Source organism: Cetorhinus maximus, chromosome 1 (genome assembly GCF_964194155.1).
Source record: "Cetorhinus maximus chromosome 1, sCetMax3.hap1.1, whole genome shotgun sequence".
In the NCBI taxonomy this organism is placed as follows: domain Eukaryota; kingdom Metazoa; phylum Chordata; class Chondrichthyes; order Lamniformes; family Cetorhinidae; genus Cetorhinus; species Cetorhinus maximus.
In genome coordinates, this window is record NC_135879.1 from 217,846,975 (window position 1) to 217,860,732 (window position 13,758).

A 13,758-nucleotide genomic window follows, 5' to 3' on the forward strand; every position below is an offset into this window, starting at 1 on the left:
CCAACCACACTGCTGTAGCCCTGTAATCACTAAAATTATGTTAGTTGGCACAGCGGTAAAATTAAAGTTAAATTTGAGTTTTTTGAAGAGGTAACAGAGAGGGTTGATGAGGGTAATGCTGTCGATGTGGTGTACGTGAACTTCCAAAAGGCATTAAATACAGTGCCGCATGACAGGCTTCTATGCAAAGTTATAGCTCATGGACTAAAAGTGATAGTAACAACATGGATATGAAATTTGCAGAGTGACAGGAGAGAGGTGGTTAATGAAGGTTTTTCAGACTGGCAATATGTTTAGTAGTGGGGTTCCCCAAGGTTGGGTATTGGGACCCTTGCTTTTCCTGATCTATATTAATGACCTAGGCTTTGGTGCACAGGGCACAATTCCAAAATGTGTGGATGATACAAGACATGGAAGCATTGTGAACTGTGAGGATAGTGTAGAACTTCAAAGGGACAGAGACAAGTTGCTGAAATGGGAGGACCGGTGACCGATGAAGTTGAATACAAAGAAGTGTGAAGCAATTCATTTCATAGGAAGAACACGAAGAGATAATATCAAATAAAGGATACAGTTTTAAATGCTGGGTGCAGGAGCAGAGGAACCTGAGTGTATAAATGCATTAGTCATTGAAGGTGGCAGGACGAGTTGAGAGAGTTATTAATAAAGCGTTCAGCATCCAAGGCTTTATTAATAGGGGCATAGAGTACAAGAGAAAGGAGGTTATGTTAAACTTGTATAAAACTCTGGTCTGGCCTCAACTGGAGTATTGCATCCAGTTCTGGGAGCCAAACTTTAGGAAGGATGTGAAGCCATTAGACAGTGCAGAAAAGATTCACGAGAATGGTTCTGGAGATGAGAAACTTTGGCTATGTTGATAGATTGGGGAAGGTGGAACTGTTTTCCTGAGAGGAGAGAAAGTTCAGAGGAGGTTTGAGAGGTATTCAAAATCATGAGTGGTCTGGACAGAGTAGATGGGAAGAACTGTTCATACTGGTGAAAGGATCAAGAAGAGGGCACAGATTTAAGGTAATTGGAAAAAGAAGCAATGGAGACATGAGAAACCTTTTCACGCAGTGAATAGTTAGGATTTGGATGTGCTGCCTAAGAGTGTGATAGAGGCAGGTTCAATTGAGGTATTCAAGAGGGAAATAGATTATTATGTGAAAAGGGAGAATGTGCAGGGTTTCAAGGAGAAAATGGGGGAGTGACACCAGGTAAATTGCTCATTCGGAGAGCTAGTACAAACACAATGAGCCAAATAGCCTACTTCTATGATGTAATAATTTTGTGATTCTGTGATTAAACAAATGCTACATTTAGCTAATACCATTCTTTGGTAAGAATACAAGAAATAGAAAGAGGAGGCCATAAGAGGTTAGTGTGTAAAATTAAAGCACATGGGATTGGGGGTAATATATTGGCATGGATTGAGAATTGGTTAGCAGATAGGAAACAGAGAGTAGGAATAAATGGGTCTTTTTCGGAGTAGCAGGCGGTGACTAGTGGGGTACCACAGGGATCAGTGTTTGGGCCCCAGCTATTCACAAAAATATCAATGATTTGGATGAGGGAACCAAATGTAATATTTCCAAGCTTGCTGACGACACGAAACTTGATGGGAATGTGAGCAGTGACGTGAGTGTTAAGAGGCTTCAAGGCAATTTAGACAAGTTGAGTAGGTAGGCAAATACATGGCGGATGCAATGTAACGTGGATAAGTGTGAAGTTATCCACTTCGGTCAAAAAAACAGAATGGCAGAGTATAATTTAAATGGTGATAGATTGGGAAATGTTGATGTACAAAGGGACCTGGATGTCCTTGTACAACAATCACTGAAAACAAGTATGCAGGTGCAGCAAGTAGTTAAAAAGGCAAATGGTATATTGGGCTTCGTTGCGAAAGAACTTGAGTACAGGAGCAAGGGCATCTTACTGCAGCTGAACAGCTGCAGCTGTTGGTGAGACCACAACTGGAGTATTATACAAAAACAAAAATAGCTGGAAAAACTCAGCAGGTCTGACAGCATCTGCGGAGAGGAACACAGTTAACATACGGACTCGAAACGTTAACTGATTCCTCTCCGCAGATGCTATCAGACCTGCTGAGTTTTTCCAGCTATTTTTGTTTTTGTTTCAGATTTCCAGCATCCGCAGTATTTTGCTTTTATCCTGGAGTATTATATGCAGTTTTGATCTCCTTACCCAAGAAAGGATATACTTGCCATAGAGGGAGTGCAGCGAAGGTTCACCAGACTGATTCCTAGGATGGCAGGATTGTCATATGAGGAGACTTTTCTTTATTCATTCATGGGATGTGGGCATCGCTAGCTGGGCCAGCATTTATTACACATCCCTAATTGCCCTTGTTCAGAGGGCATTTAAGAGTCAACCACGTTGCTGTGGGTCTGGAGTCACATGTAGGCCAGACCAGGTAAGGACAGTAGGTTTCCTTCCCTAAAGGGCATTAATGAACCAGATGGGGGTTTTTTTTTTTGACATGACAGTGGTTTCATGGTCATCATTAGACTTTTAATTCCAGATTTTTATTGAATTCAAATTCCACCATCTGCCACAGCAGGATTGAACCCGGGTCCCCAGGGCATTTCCCTGGTTCTCTGGATTACTAGTCCAGCGACAATACCACTATGCCATCGCCTCCATAGATTGGTCCAACAAAGTCTGTATTCACTGGAGTTTAGAAGAATGAGAGGAGATCTCATTGAAACATATAAAATTCTGACAGGGATGGACAGATTGGATGCAAGGATGATGTTTCCTCTGGATGGGGGGGTCTAGAACAAGGGGTCACAGTCTCAGGATATGGGGTAGGCCATTTAGGACTGAGATGAGGAGAAACTTCTTCGCTCAGAGGGTGGTGAACCTATGGAATTCTCTACCACAGAAGGCTGTGGAGGCCGAGTCACTGAATATATTTAAGAAGGAACTAGATAGATTTCTGGACTCTAAGGCGTCAATGGGTATGGGGAGAGAGCGAGAGTATGGCATTGAGATAGAGGATCATCCCTGATCATATTGAATGGCAGAGCAGGCTCGAAGGGCCGAATGATGTACTCCTGCTCCTATTTTCTATGTTTCTTCAGTATGGTCCTCTATTCAATAAGATCATTGTTGATCATCTACATCATCTTCACTTTCCCATCCTATCACTATACCTCTTGATTCGCTTAATGCTCAAAAATCTGTTGATCTCGGTCTTGAATATACTCATCAGCTGAACATCCATAGCCATAGAACATCTAGGAGAGATAATTGAAGAGTCACAAACCTCTGAGTGAAGACATTGCTCTTTGTCCCAGTTTAAATGCCCAAGACCTTATCTGAAAACTGTGACCCTAATTCTAGACTCTCCAGCCATGGGAAACAGCGTCCCAACCAATCTGTCAAGCCCTCTAAGAATCTTATATGTCTCAATGAGATCATTTCACATTCTCATGAACTCCAGAGAAAATAGGCCCCCTTCTACTCAATCTCTCCTCATAGGTCAGCCCTTTCACCCCAGGAATTAATCTTCGTTGCACCCCATCTAAAGCAGCTATATCATTCCTTCGGTAAGGAGATCAAAACTGTACGCAGTACTCCAGATGTGATCTCACCAAAGTCCAACATAATTGTAACAAAGATTTCCTTACTCTCACAGACTTCACTCTCCTTGCAATAAAGATTAAGGCACCATTTTCCTTCCCAATTGCTGGCTGTACATGCATGTTAATTTTCCCTTTAACGTTTCAAATTTTGTCATCATCTTGACTCCATCATATCAGCTATCATTACCCTGAGCCTCACTCCGATGCCTTTTGATGAAAAGTTTTGAAATTAGATATTATTTTAAGATTAGACAACACTTGTCAATAGATTTATTTTCTATTTTAAATTTTAGTTGAACCACAAACAGCATAGACAAATGCAAATTCCACTTTTGTGGACCAGAAAGTGTTAAACCATAAAACTCCTCTTTCCACCATTTTGGTTAAGGTGCTAATTCATTTAAAATGTGTGGATTAATGACTCAATTAAATTATAGCAGACAAAGAAATTTTACTCAAAAACATTAATACATTGATTACTAAATCACAAAGCACAGTATCGTGCATAGAATAATATAAAAATTACAGCAAAATAGAAGGCTATTTGGCCCGGCAAGTCCACGCTGGCAATCTGCAAGAACAATTTGGTTAGGCCCACTCCCCCACCCTTTCCCTGTGGCCCTGCAAATTTTTCCCCTTCAGGTGCTTATCCAATTCCCTTTTGGACTGCTGGAAGTGTCTGCTTCCAGCAGTGTACTCCAAATTATAACCATTGTCTGTGTAAAAAGCTTTTCCTCATATCACCTTTGGTTCTTTTGCCGTTCACCTTAAATCAGTGTCCTCTTGTTCTTGACTTTTTCAGACCATTTCTCTCTATCTACTCTGTCTAAGATCCCACACCAAATGTTCAAATGATTTTGAACATTTCTATCGGATCTCCTCTCAACTTTCTCTTCTCCAAGGAGAACAACCCCAGCCTCTTCAATCTACCCAGATAACTGATGTTCCTCATCCCTAGGACTATTCTTATAATTATTTTCTGCACCCTCTCTAAAACCTTCATATCTTCCCTAAAGTGCGGTGCCAAAATTGGACACAATACTCCAGTTGAGAATGAACCAATGTTTTATAAAGGTTCATCATGGCTTTCTTGCTTTTGTACTCTCTGCCTCTATAAAGCCCAGGGACCCGTCTGCTTTTTTAACTACTTTTTCAACCGGCTCTGCCACTTTCAATGATTTGTGCACATATATGTCCAGGTGTCTCTTCCTGCACCCCCTTCAGAATTGTGCCCTTTAGTTCATATTGCCTCTCCTTGTTCTTCCTACCAAAATGCATCACTTCACACTTCTCTGCATTAAATTTCATCTGCCATCTGCCTGCCAATTCTACCTTTGTTCATTGTCTTTGTTCTCTTGAATTCTATCTCTATCCTCCCTACCCTCCTTCACAATACTTTCAAATTTACATTGTCTGCAAATTTTGAAATTGTGCCCTGCACACAAAGATAAACAGTGGTCCAAATACTGACCCACTGGGAAATCTTACTATTTATCATCCTCCAGCCCAAAAACAACCATTCATCAATACTGTCCGTTTCCTGCCACTCAGCTAATTTTGTGCTCATGCTGCCACTGTCCCTTTTATTCCATGGGTTTCAACATTGCTGGCAAGCCTATAATGTGGCACTTTATCAAACTTTTAGAAGTCCATATAGCACCATATCAACCTTCTTACTCTCCTCAACTCTTTCTGCTACCTTATCAAAAAACTCAAACAAGCTAGGTAAGCATTGTTTGCCTTTAACAAATCCATATTGGCTTTCCTTAATTGAATGAGTGACAAATGCTACAATGAATTAAATGAGCAACAAATGCTGGTCTTGCCAGCGATGCTCACATCCCAGGAAAAAAAAATCCACATTTGTCCAAGTGACTATTAATTTTTTGCATAGGTATATACAAAAATGACTGACAGGAAAAGGTTCATTTAGCTTCCCATATATTTGTGATGCTCTATGCAGCATGATACATTCACTACCCACCTGGTGCCTAGCAATTCCTAGAATAAGCGAATAACCACATTTAAACTGAGGCCAGTTTATACTCTGGCTTACATTACAGTGTACCTACCTCTCTCTTGAAGATGTGAAGTTAACAAATCAGCATTTTAAAAAATTTCTTCATGGGATGTGGGCATCGCGGGCTAGACCAGCATTTATTGCCCATCCCTAGTTGCCCTTGCTCAGCGGGCATTTTTAAAAGTCAACCACATTGCTCCAGAATTTCATGTGGACCAGACCAGGTAAGGACAGCAGATTTCCTTCCCTAAAGGACATAAGTGTACAGCACTCTGAGGAAGGGTCACACAGACTCGAAACATTAACTCTGTTTCTCTTTTCTCAGGTGTTGTCAGACCTGCTGAGTTTTTCCAGCATTTTCTGTTTTCACGCTCTTAGCTATCATTTTTGGCAGTTATCTGTCTTTCCTAAATCACCCTCTTGCAAGTTGGCACTGCCTGTCTAGTGTGGCCTGACTAGTTTGTGACTTTTGTGGTCAAATGTTAGTTTCGCTCATCGTATTTTTGATCACCTAGCACACTCCAGCTAATTTAACCAACCCCTCAGCTACTGAGCAGAAATCAACAGGGACAGCATTTCTTTATACTCCTCCTCCTCTTGTCCTGCCCCATCTCACTTTCCTCATTCCCTTCTGTCTTCCTTTCTTTTTCTATTAATGCTCTCCCTTCACTTTCTCCTTTTCTCTCTTTCTCTATTCTTCTGGTTCTCTCTATTCAACTCCATTTCTGGTTCATTATGTTCTCTCTCTCTCCTCCCTCTCCAGACTTGCACGAAGGAACAGATCCCACATTCTATTGCTTTTTGTGTTGCTTTGCAAAGGAATCATGAGAAAAAAACTTCTCTACTCTCTTCTAGTTCCAATTTTATCCCCCATTTACTTGTTCATTTTTCTGTCTCATACATAATCTATCCTAGTGCATCACTCTCTCTCTCTCTAGCTGTTCACATTCTGTCTCCCTCTTCCTATTTCAGCTTTACAGGCACCCTCTTTCCTCCTTTTTTGGTTGTTAGTCTCTCTCCCTTTGCTGACTCTCATTGGCTGTCCCCCTCCTTTACTGGTTCACATTCACATTCTTCCCCTTTGCAATTTTTGGCTCACATTCTCTGTTCCCTTTTCTAATTCTTTCTCCAGTGTAATAGTTGTGATGAATAATATAAATGCCTTTGAGGGGAAGTTAGAAGATCTTGAGGGAGAAAGGAATAGAAGGATATGCAGATAGGGTTAGACGAAGTAGGGTGACAGCAGGCTCATGGGGAGCATAAACACTGGCATAGACCAGTTGGGCCAAATAGCCTGTTTCTGTGCTCAGAATTCTATATAACTCCATGTGATTAAAATTCACTTTATTAAATGGATGGGGGGGTGGGGGGGGGGCATTAAAATTCTCACCCACACATAGGAATACCTCAGGAGATATACATCAAGCAAAGGTGACATGGCTTTGGCGTAATGAGTCTCAATTGCTGTCCAGAAATAATCATTTGTGAGGTGCAGTGCAGAGGAAAATTGCCCACTTTATACTTAAATTCATCACCAAGTAACCTCATTACTAGACTCAAAGATTTTATCTTCTCTTCTCTTACTTGATGGTGTGGTAATCCAGTAACCCAGAGGCCCAAGCTAATGTTCTGGGGACAAGGGTTCAAATCTCACCACAGCAGCTGGTGGAATTTGAATTCAAGTAATGATCTGGAATTGAAAAGCTAGTCTCAGTAATGGTGACCTTCAAACCATTGTTGGTTGTCATGAATACTCATCTGGTTCACGAATGTCCTTTAGGGAAGGAAATCTGCCATCCTTATGCACTCTGGCCTACATGTGACTCAGCCACAGCAATGTGGTTGGCTCTTAACTGCCATCAGAAACGGTGCGGCAAGCCACTCAGTTCAAGGGTAATTAGGAATGGGCGACAAATGCTGGCCTTACCAGCGACACCCACATCCCATGAAAGAATGAAGAAAAAAAACTTGGTGGGCTGGACTTTGTGGGGGCATGTATTCCCCGCCCCGCCCCCACCACCCCCCTCCACCACGCCCCCACCCCCCAACACCCCTGCCACTGGCTGAAAAGTCAGTCGTGAGCCTGCCCACAAAGAAGCTAATGTCTGGCAGGACATTAATTGACTCAGGGCTTGACATCTGGCGAGTATGTCCTGCCTTAGAGAGCTGCCAGCCAATCTGATTGGCTGACAGCTTTGGAGTCCCAGAAGCACCAGGTTTGAGTGGTGGCCACTGCTGGGACTATATGCAGTCCCCACACAAGAGGAGCTAATGGAGGCTGGACTTAAGTGCTGGGTATAGGCAGGGTCAGGCTGGCAGCCTGAACTGAGGGTGACCTTGGGGATGATGCTTCTGATGGACACAGGAGACCCTCCAAAGGAGGTTCCCTGCCACACACACACACCCCCCCCCCACACCCCACCACCCCTCACCACCCCAATTGCCTGACACCAGCCACTCTAATATTCTTTGCATTATTTCAACAGTTATAGTAACAAAGCTATTGTCAGTGCCAGGAACCTTTCAAAGTCTTCCAAGCGAATATCTATTATAAAACTTGCCACATTTGCAATAACTCTTTGTCCTAAATATAATTAACCTATTGCAAAAGCAAAATACTGCAGATGCTGGAAATCTAAAAAAAAAATGCTGGAAAACCACAGCTGGTCAGACTGCATCTACAGTGAGAAATAGAATTACGTTTCAAGTCAATGTCCCCTGCTTTTTGTCTGTAGGACATACCAGAGCAATTTTTCACATAGCCAGGTAGATGCCAGTGTTGCAGCTGTACTGGAACAGCTTGGCTAGGGGTACAGCAAGTTCTGGAGCACAAGTCCTCAGTACTATTGCCGGAATATTGTAAGGGCCCAAAGCCTTTGCGGTATCCAGTGCCTTCAGCCGTTACTTGATATCACATGGACTGAATTGAATTGGCTGAAGACTGGCATCTGTGATGCTGGGGACCTCCGGAGGAGGCCAAGATGGGTCATCCACTTGGCACTTCTAGCTGAAGATTGTTGCAAATGCTTCAGCCTTATCTTTTGCACTAATGTGCTGGGCTCCCTCATCATTGTTCAGTTCAGTTCACATTACCTCATTTTTTCCCTTAATCTATTGCTTCGCGTTGTTTACTTCTGTTTTCTCATCCATTATTTTAAAAATTAATATGTTGTAATTGCTATTGCCTAACTGTTCCATTTACTAATCTGCCCTGAATAATTTCCCTTTACGTCCTTCTCTAGCCTTTCTAAATTTGCAATGCCATACAATATTTAACCACTAGTCCTGTTCTTTATGTATCCATGTTTCAATTATCCCTAGCACAACTGGTTCCTCGCTATGAATTATTGCCTTCAATTCCCTGTTTTATTTTTAGATGCTTTAATTTTTTTTCTTTATTATTCCTTATTTATGTTTATGTTCTATAACTGTCTCTGTTCCAGGGCCATTTATGTCACCCTTATTCCTTACCTTGGTCTGATATTTTCTCTCCTGTTCCTTTTATCTTCATGCTCATGCTATTTCAGCCTCCTTCCAGTCTATTAGCTTAAAGCATTTTACATTGCCCTATTTATCCTTTTTGCTGGGACATTGATCCTATTGTATTTCAGGTGGAGCCTGCCCTGGTGGTACAGCTCCTACCTGTGCCAATACCAGTGCCAGTGTGCCATGAAATGGAATCCCTCCTCCCCACATCATTTTTTCAACCACACATTAACCTTTGATTTCTCTATCCCTATCCCAATAAACAAGTGGTTTGGGTAGTAATCCATGATTACCATCCATGAGGTGCTACTTTTTAATTTAGTTCCTAGCTTCTGGTATGCTTTTGAAGAACTTCATTCCTGTTTTTCCCTATGTCATTGGTCCCAACATTGGCCATAATAATTGCATTTTCCCCTTCCTTTCTAAATTTCACTCCAGTTGCTCCAAGATATCCTTTACCCTTTTAGCTCCCAACTCTTTTGTGGGACATGGACATTGGTGGCAAGGACAGCATTTATTGTCCATTCATAATTGTCCTTTAGAAAGTAGTGGCGAGCTCCCTTCTTGACAACTGAGTGCCTTGCTAGGCTAGTTCAGAGGGCAAAAGAATCAAGCACATTGCATGTGGGTTTGGAGTCACATGTAGGCCAGACCAGGTAAGGACAGCAAATTTCCTTCCCTGAAGGACATTAATAAACAGGATGGATTTTTACAACAATCTGGTAGTTAAATGGTCACCACTATTGATACTAATATTTTATTCCAAATTTTGTTATTTAAGTAACTGAATTTAAATTCCCAGCTGCTGTAGTGGGATTCAAACTCTGGATGAGAAGTCCAGTAACATCAGCACATTGCTACTAATTATTAAATCCTCTTTGACTATAACTTTTCTATTCTGCTCCTTCCCACCCTCTTTGGACTGCACCCAGTGCCACGGCACAAGGTGACCATTCTGGCCATCCTTCGCGCACCATCCTCATCCTCCAGGTAGCAAGAACAGCACCAGTCCTACTGGACAGTCTGTAGGACCTCCATCTCTGCCACTCCTTGGTTCCCTTACCCTGCTGACTGACAGTCACACCCTCCGTTTCCTGCACTTTTGCTTTCCTCTGAAGCATGACTACACACTGGGAGTAAACCATTCTTCAATTCCTCCCTCTCCCCTAGGTGTCGGAGCAACTCTAACTCACACTCCAATGGTACAGAAGTAAGATCAGTATACTCCTCCTGTGTTGTCTCCCTGGCCTTCCACATGGTGGATTCTCAGACAGAACATTGCCCATTGAAACTGAGCCTTAGAGATTATAGAATCTAGAAAAGGGGCTGTGACCAACTACATCTGCCCAAGACACCAATGCAATGGTCATTGTTGCAATGTAGGAAATGCAGCAGCCAGTTTGTTTTTTCTGGGACGTTACTGTGTACAATGTGATAATGATCTGATAATTTTCTTTAGTGATGTCTTTTTGTTTTACTTCACAGGTGAAACAGGGGACCTTAAAATCACCCAGCTCCCCCAAGCAATCAATATTTCAGAGGGAGGTAGTATCACAATGACATGTTTATGGAACATCAGTCACAATGAAAGTGTTAGAGTGGACTGGTTAAAGGACAACATCAACATTGTTACAAAAGCTAACAAAGGAATATATAAATCCGATGGAAGAAAGTACATTATCGAAAGGAACTACTCAAATCTGATCATTCCTAATACAGTTCTAAATGACTCAGGATTATATCATTGTGAAGTGCTTGTGGAGATACCACCACCAGTCCGTCGAGCAATTGGAGAAGGAACATTGTTGATTGTCTTTGGTAAGTTACTAAACTTATAATAACTTCATATCCAATGACTTACCATATGTAACTGATATATAAAAGTAACAGGGGTCTACTTGCATATCTCCCATCCAGGTAAGTCCTGATTGCCATTCTAAATTTTAATGGACAGCTGATTCTAGATGGTTAAAAAAATGATTGTGACTTAGCAAAGCCATGTGAACATAATGTACTTCAGATACACCATTAACATAAGCCATTCTAATAAAATACTTTGCCCCTTTGTTTTTAACTTGTTATTTCTCTCTTGAATGTGCTGACCTATGTTGGAATATAGTTCCACACTCCCAGACCTCACACTCAGGCATGTAAACACAGATACTGAAACTCTGAGCTTCTGTAAAAGTTCTCCTGATCTCCTGCTGCAATTTTGCTGGGGGATTGGCAGAATCCCCAGAGAAATTGCCAATCCTGTCACTCAAGCCTCCTCATCCAAATCTACCAGCATAACCAACCATTCCCTTCTCCCTCATATTCATTTGTCACCCTGCACCCATATCTTTATACTCTCATCAGAGCTACTGGATTGGGATCAGAAGCAGCAACCTGGATTGACTAACTCAGTGGATACTGAGAATTGGACCTCACTTCTCTTTTAGCCTCAGCACCACTGCATATTATTGAGTCATTGGTGAAGCAATCAGATAAATGCTTTTCAAACACAGTATATCCTAAAATTTTGGTTTCTGAATTGTTCAACAAGATACATCACGATAGGGAAAGAAGGGGAGAGAAATAACTTTTTCATGTTTCTTTTCCCAGATGTACATTTATTACAAATGTCAGAAAGGTTGTCATAATTAACCCTTTTAATGTAGAAGTAAATATATGTAGTAAAATAAATACTTCTTCTTGTGGGGCAGTGTCATATCTTTAGAAAAAAAAATTATTGTGAAACTCCAGTTTTTCCATTTTATAAGCCATTTCAGTTCTATACACAACTGTATATTTGTAAAACCAGATCAGGATTTTGTCTGGACTTGAGAAATGCTCTTGAAACAGGCTTAATGGCTCTTAGCATCTCAGCATGTTCCATATTTTCCTATTATGGACAGAGACTTTCTATTCTGACATAAAAGATTGGATGGAAATTTTTAACAAATCGAGATTCGAATTTAAAATCCCCATCACAGCAAATCCAGTAATGCAGTTGGTTAAAAAAAATGTGCAACTGAGTCATAAAAACACATGAAACTAGACTGTGATGGGTTAGCTGATGAAGGGCCAGATATTCTTATCGGAGGCAGGAATCAGGAGATGGGATTGATCCCATATCACGTTCTTCTGCCTCTGTCTCCAGCTTGTCATACAGTGCGATTTTGGCAGGATTGGTGTCTTAGTGACTCTAGAGACTGGTCTGAGCCCAATTAGTGGCCGGCAGGGGGAGTTGAGAGAGTGGGAATGGAGGGAAAATGTTTGTAATGTTCTTTTTATTGTATTGAAGCACCTCAGAATGTAACATGACCTATGTAGAAAATGTAAATATCATTGCACTTTCCTGTTATGACAGTTTGAAATGTTTTGTAATGTTCTTTTAGATATTTTATGAATAAAGTATAATTTTGCAAAAAAAAATGGAAGGGGGGGAACAAAAGGGAGGAGGGCCATGTTCTGGCCTGTATCAGCAGCTATTAGCCATTGCTATGGCTGCCTTCTGTGCATGGTTTGAGAAAAATGAAAGGATCTTCATCCTCAAAGTGACCAGGGGTGGGACCGTGAATAGGATAGGACAAGTTCAGTTGACAAAATTTCATTGCTGCTCAGAGGTTTTTGCCCACACTTTCACTTTCTTCATCAAATAAAACTGTTTCTCTGCTACCACCCCTATTCCTGTCAGGCTGCAGCTTCAGAGAACTCCTAATGGCCACCCACCCCCATGAAAAACTCAGGTAGTCAGAAGGCGATCTCTTAATGAGCTCCCTAATGACCTCAATCCACCTCACTTAACAAGGCGGCGACTTCACTTTCCCGTTGCCCCCACCTCCCCCCTCCCCCCCACCTCCCCCCTCCCCCACTCATCCCTTTGTCCTCAGGAAAGTCAGGAGAGTCAGGAACAGAGACTGCATACATACTGGTTTGCAGGCTGCCAGAGCCTCTTTTTTTGCCATCCCACTTGCTACCTGGTGACACCTGCTGGAAAGTGTGTATATTTGCACATTGACTGAGGACAGATTCAGGCTATGCTGTGATGTTTCACAGTTATATAGCCTGCTAATATAGTACTCATTGACAAAGATCATAGGTATGGAAAATATGGAACAAAATCACAGGAGGGTGGATAGTAAACCTAGAGCCATAACCCTGCACAGTACATTGCTTTCTGTGATTGACTGTTTTAGATCTATTTGAATGTTTTAAGATATTTTTCTTTAATTCAAACTCAGATGTAAGCAACCAAATGGAGATGAGTTCAGCTTCCAATGTGTTAAGCATATAAAATGCAATTTTAATAAAATCTAAATCTGTGCTATGAAATGTGCAGAGTTTCTGAATCCAGCTGTTAGGATACAGATTCTGAAGGCTGAGTTATGGCCTTCCAACCTTCTTCAACCCATGTCTCACTGTGAATAATAGAATATCCATTCATTCCACCACCACCTGCAGTGTGCACTATCTACACTGCAGCAACATGCCATGATCTCTTCGATAGCACCTCCCAAACACACAAACTAGTCTGACAAAAGCGGCAGATGCATAGGAACGCCATCACCTCTGAATTCCCTGCAAGTCACATGATCCTAAATTGGACCTATCATTGTTTCTTCATCATTGTCGGGTCAAAATCCTGGAATTCCCTACCTA

The 13,758-nt window shown here is 41.6% G+C and overlaps 1 protein-coding gene and 1 long non-coding RNA gene across 2 annotated transcripts in view; one reads left to right on the forward strand and one right to left on the reverse strand.

Moving 5' to 3' along the window:
• The window catches only part of LOC144691794 (uncharacterized), a 62,035-nt gene that overhangs the window by 21,937 nt on the left and 26,340 nt on the right, over nt 1–13,758 (reverse strand). The gene's annotated exons all lie outside the window — the stretch shown is intronic.
• The window catches only part of LOC144691740 (uncharacterized), a 38,825-nt gene that overhangs the window by 2,123 nt on the left and 22,944 nt on the right, over nt 1–13,758 (forward strand). Inside the window, exon 2 of the mRNA XM_078560195.1 lies at nt 10,600–10,932. Coding sequence (XP_078416321.1) covers nt 10,600–10,932 — 333 coding nt within the window. The remainder of the gene's footprint in view (nt 1–10,599; nt 10,933–13,758) is intronic.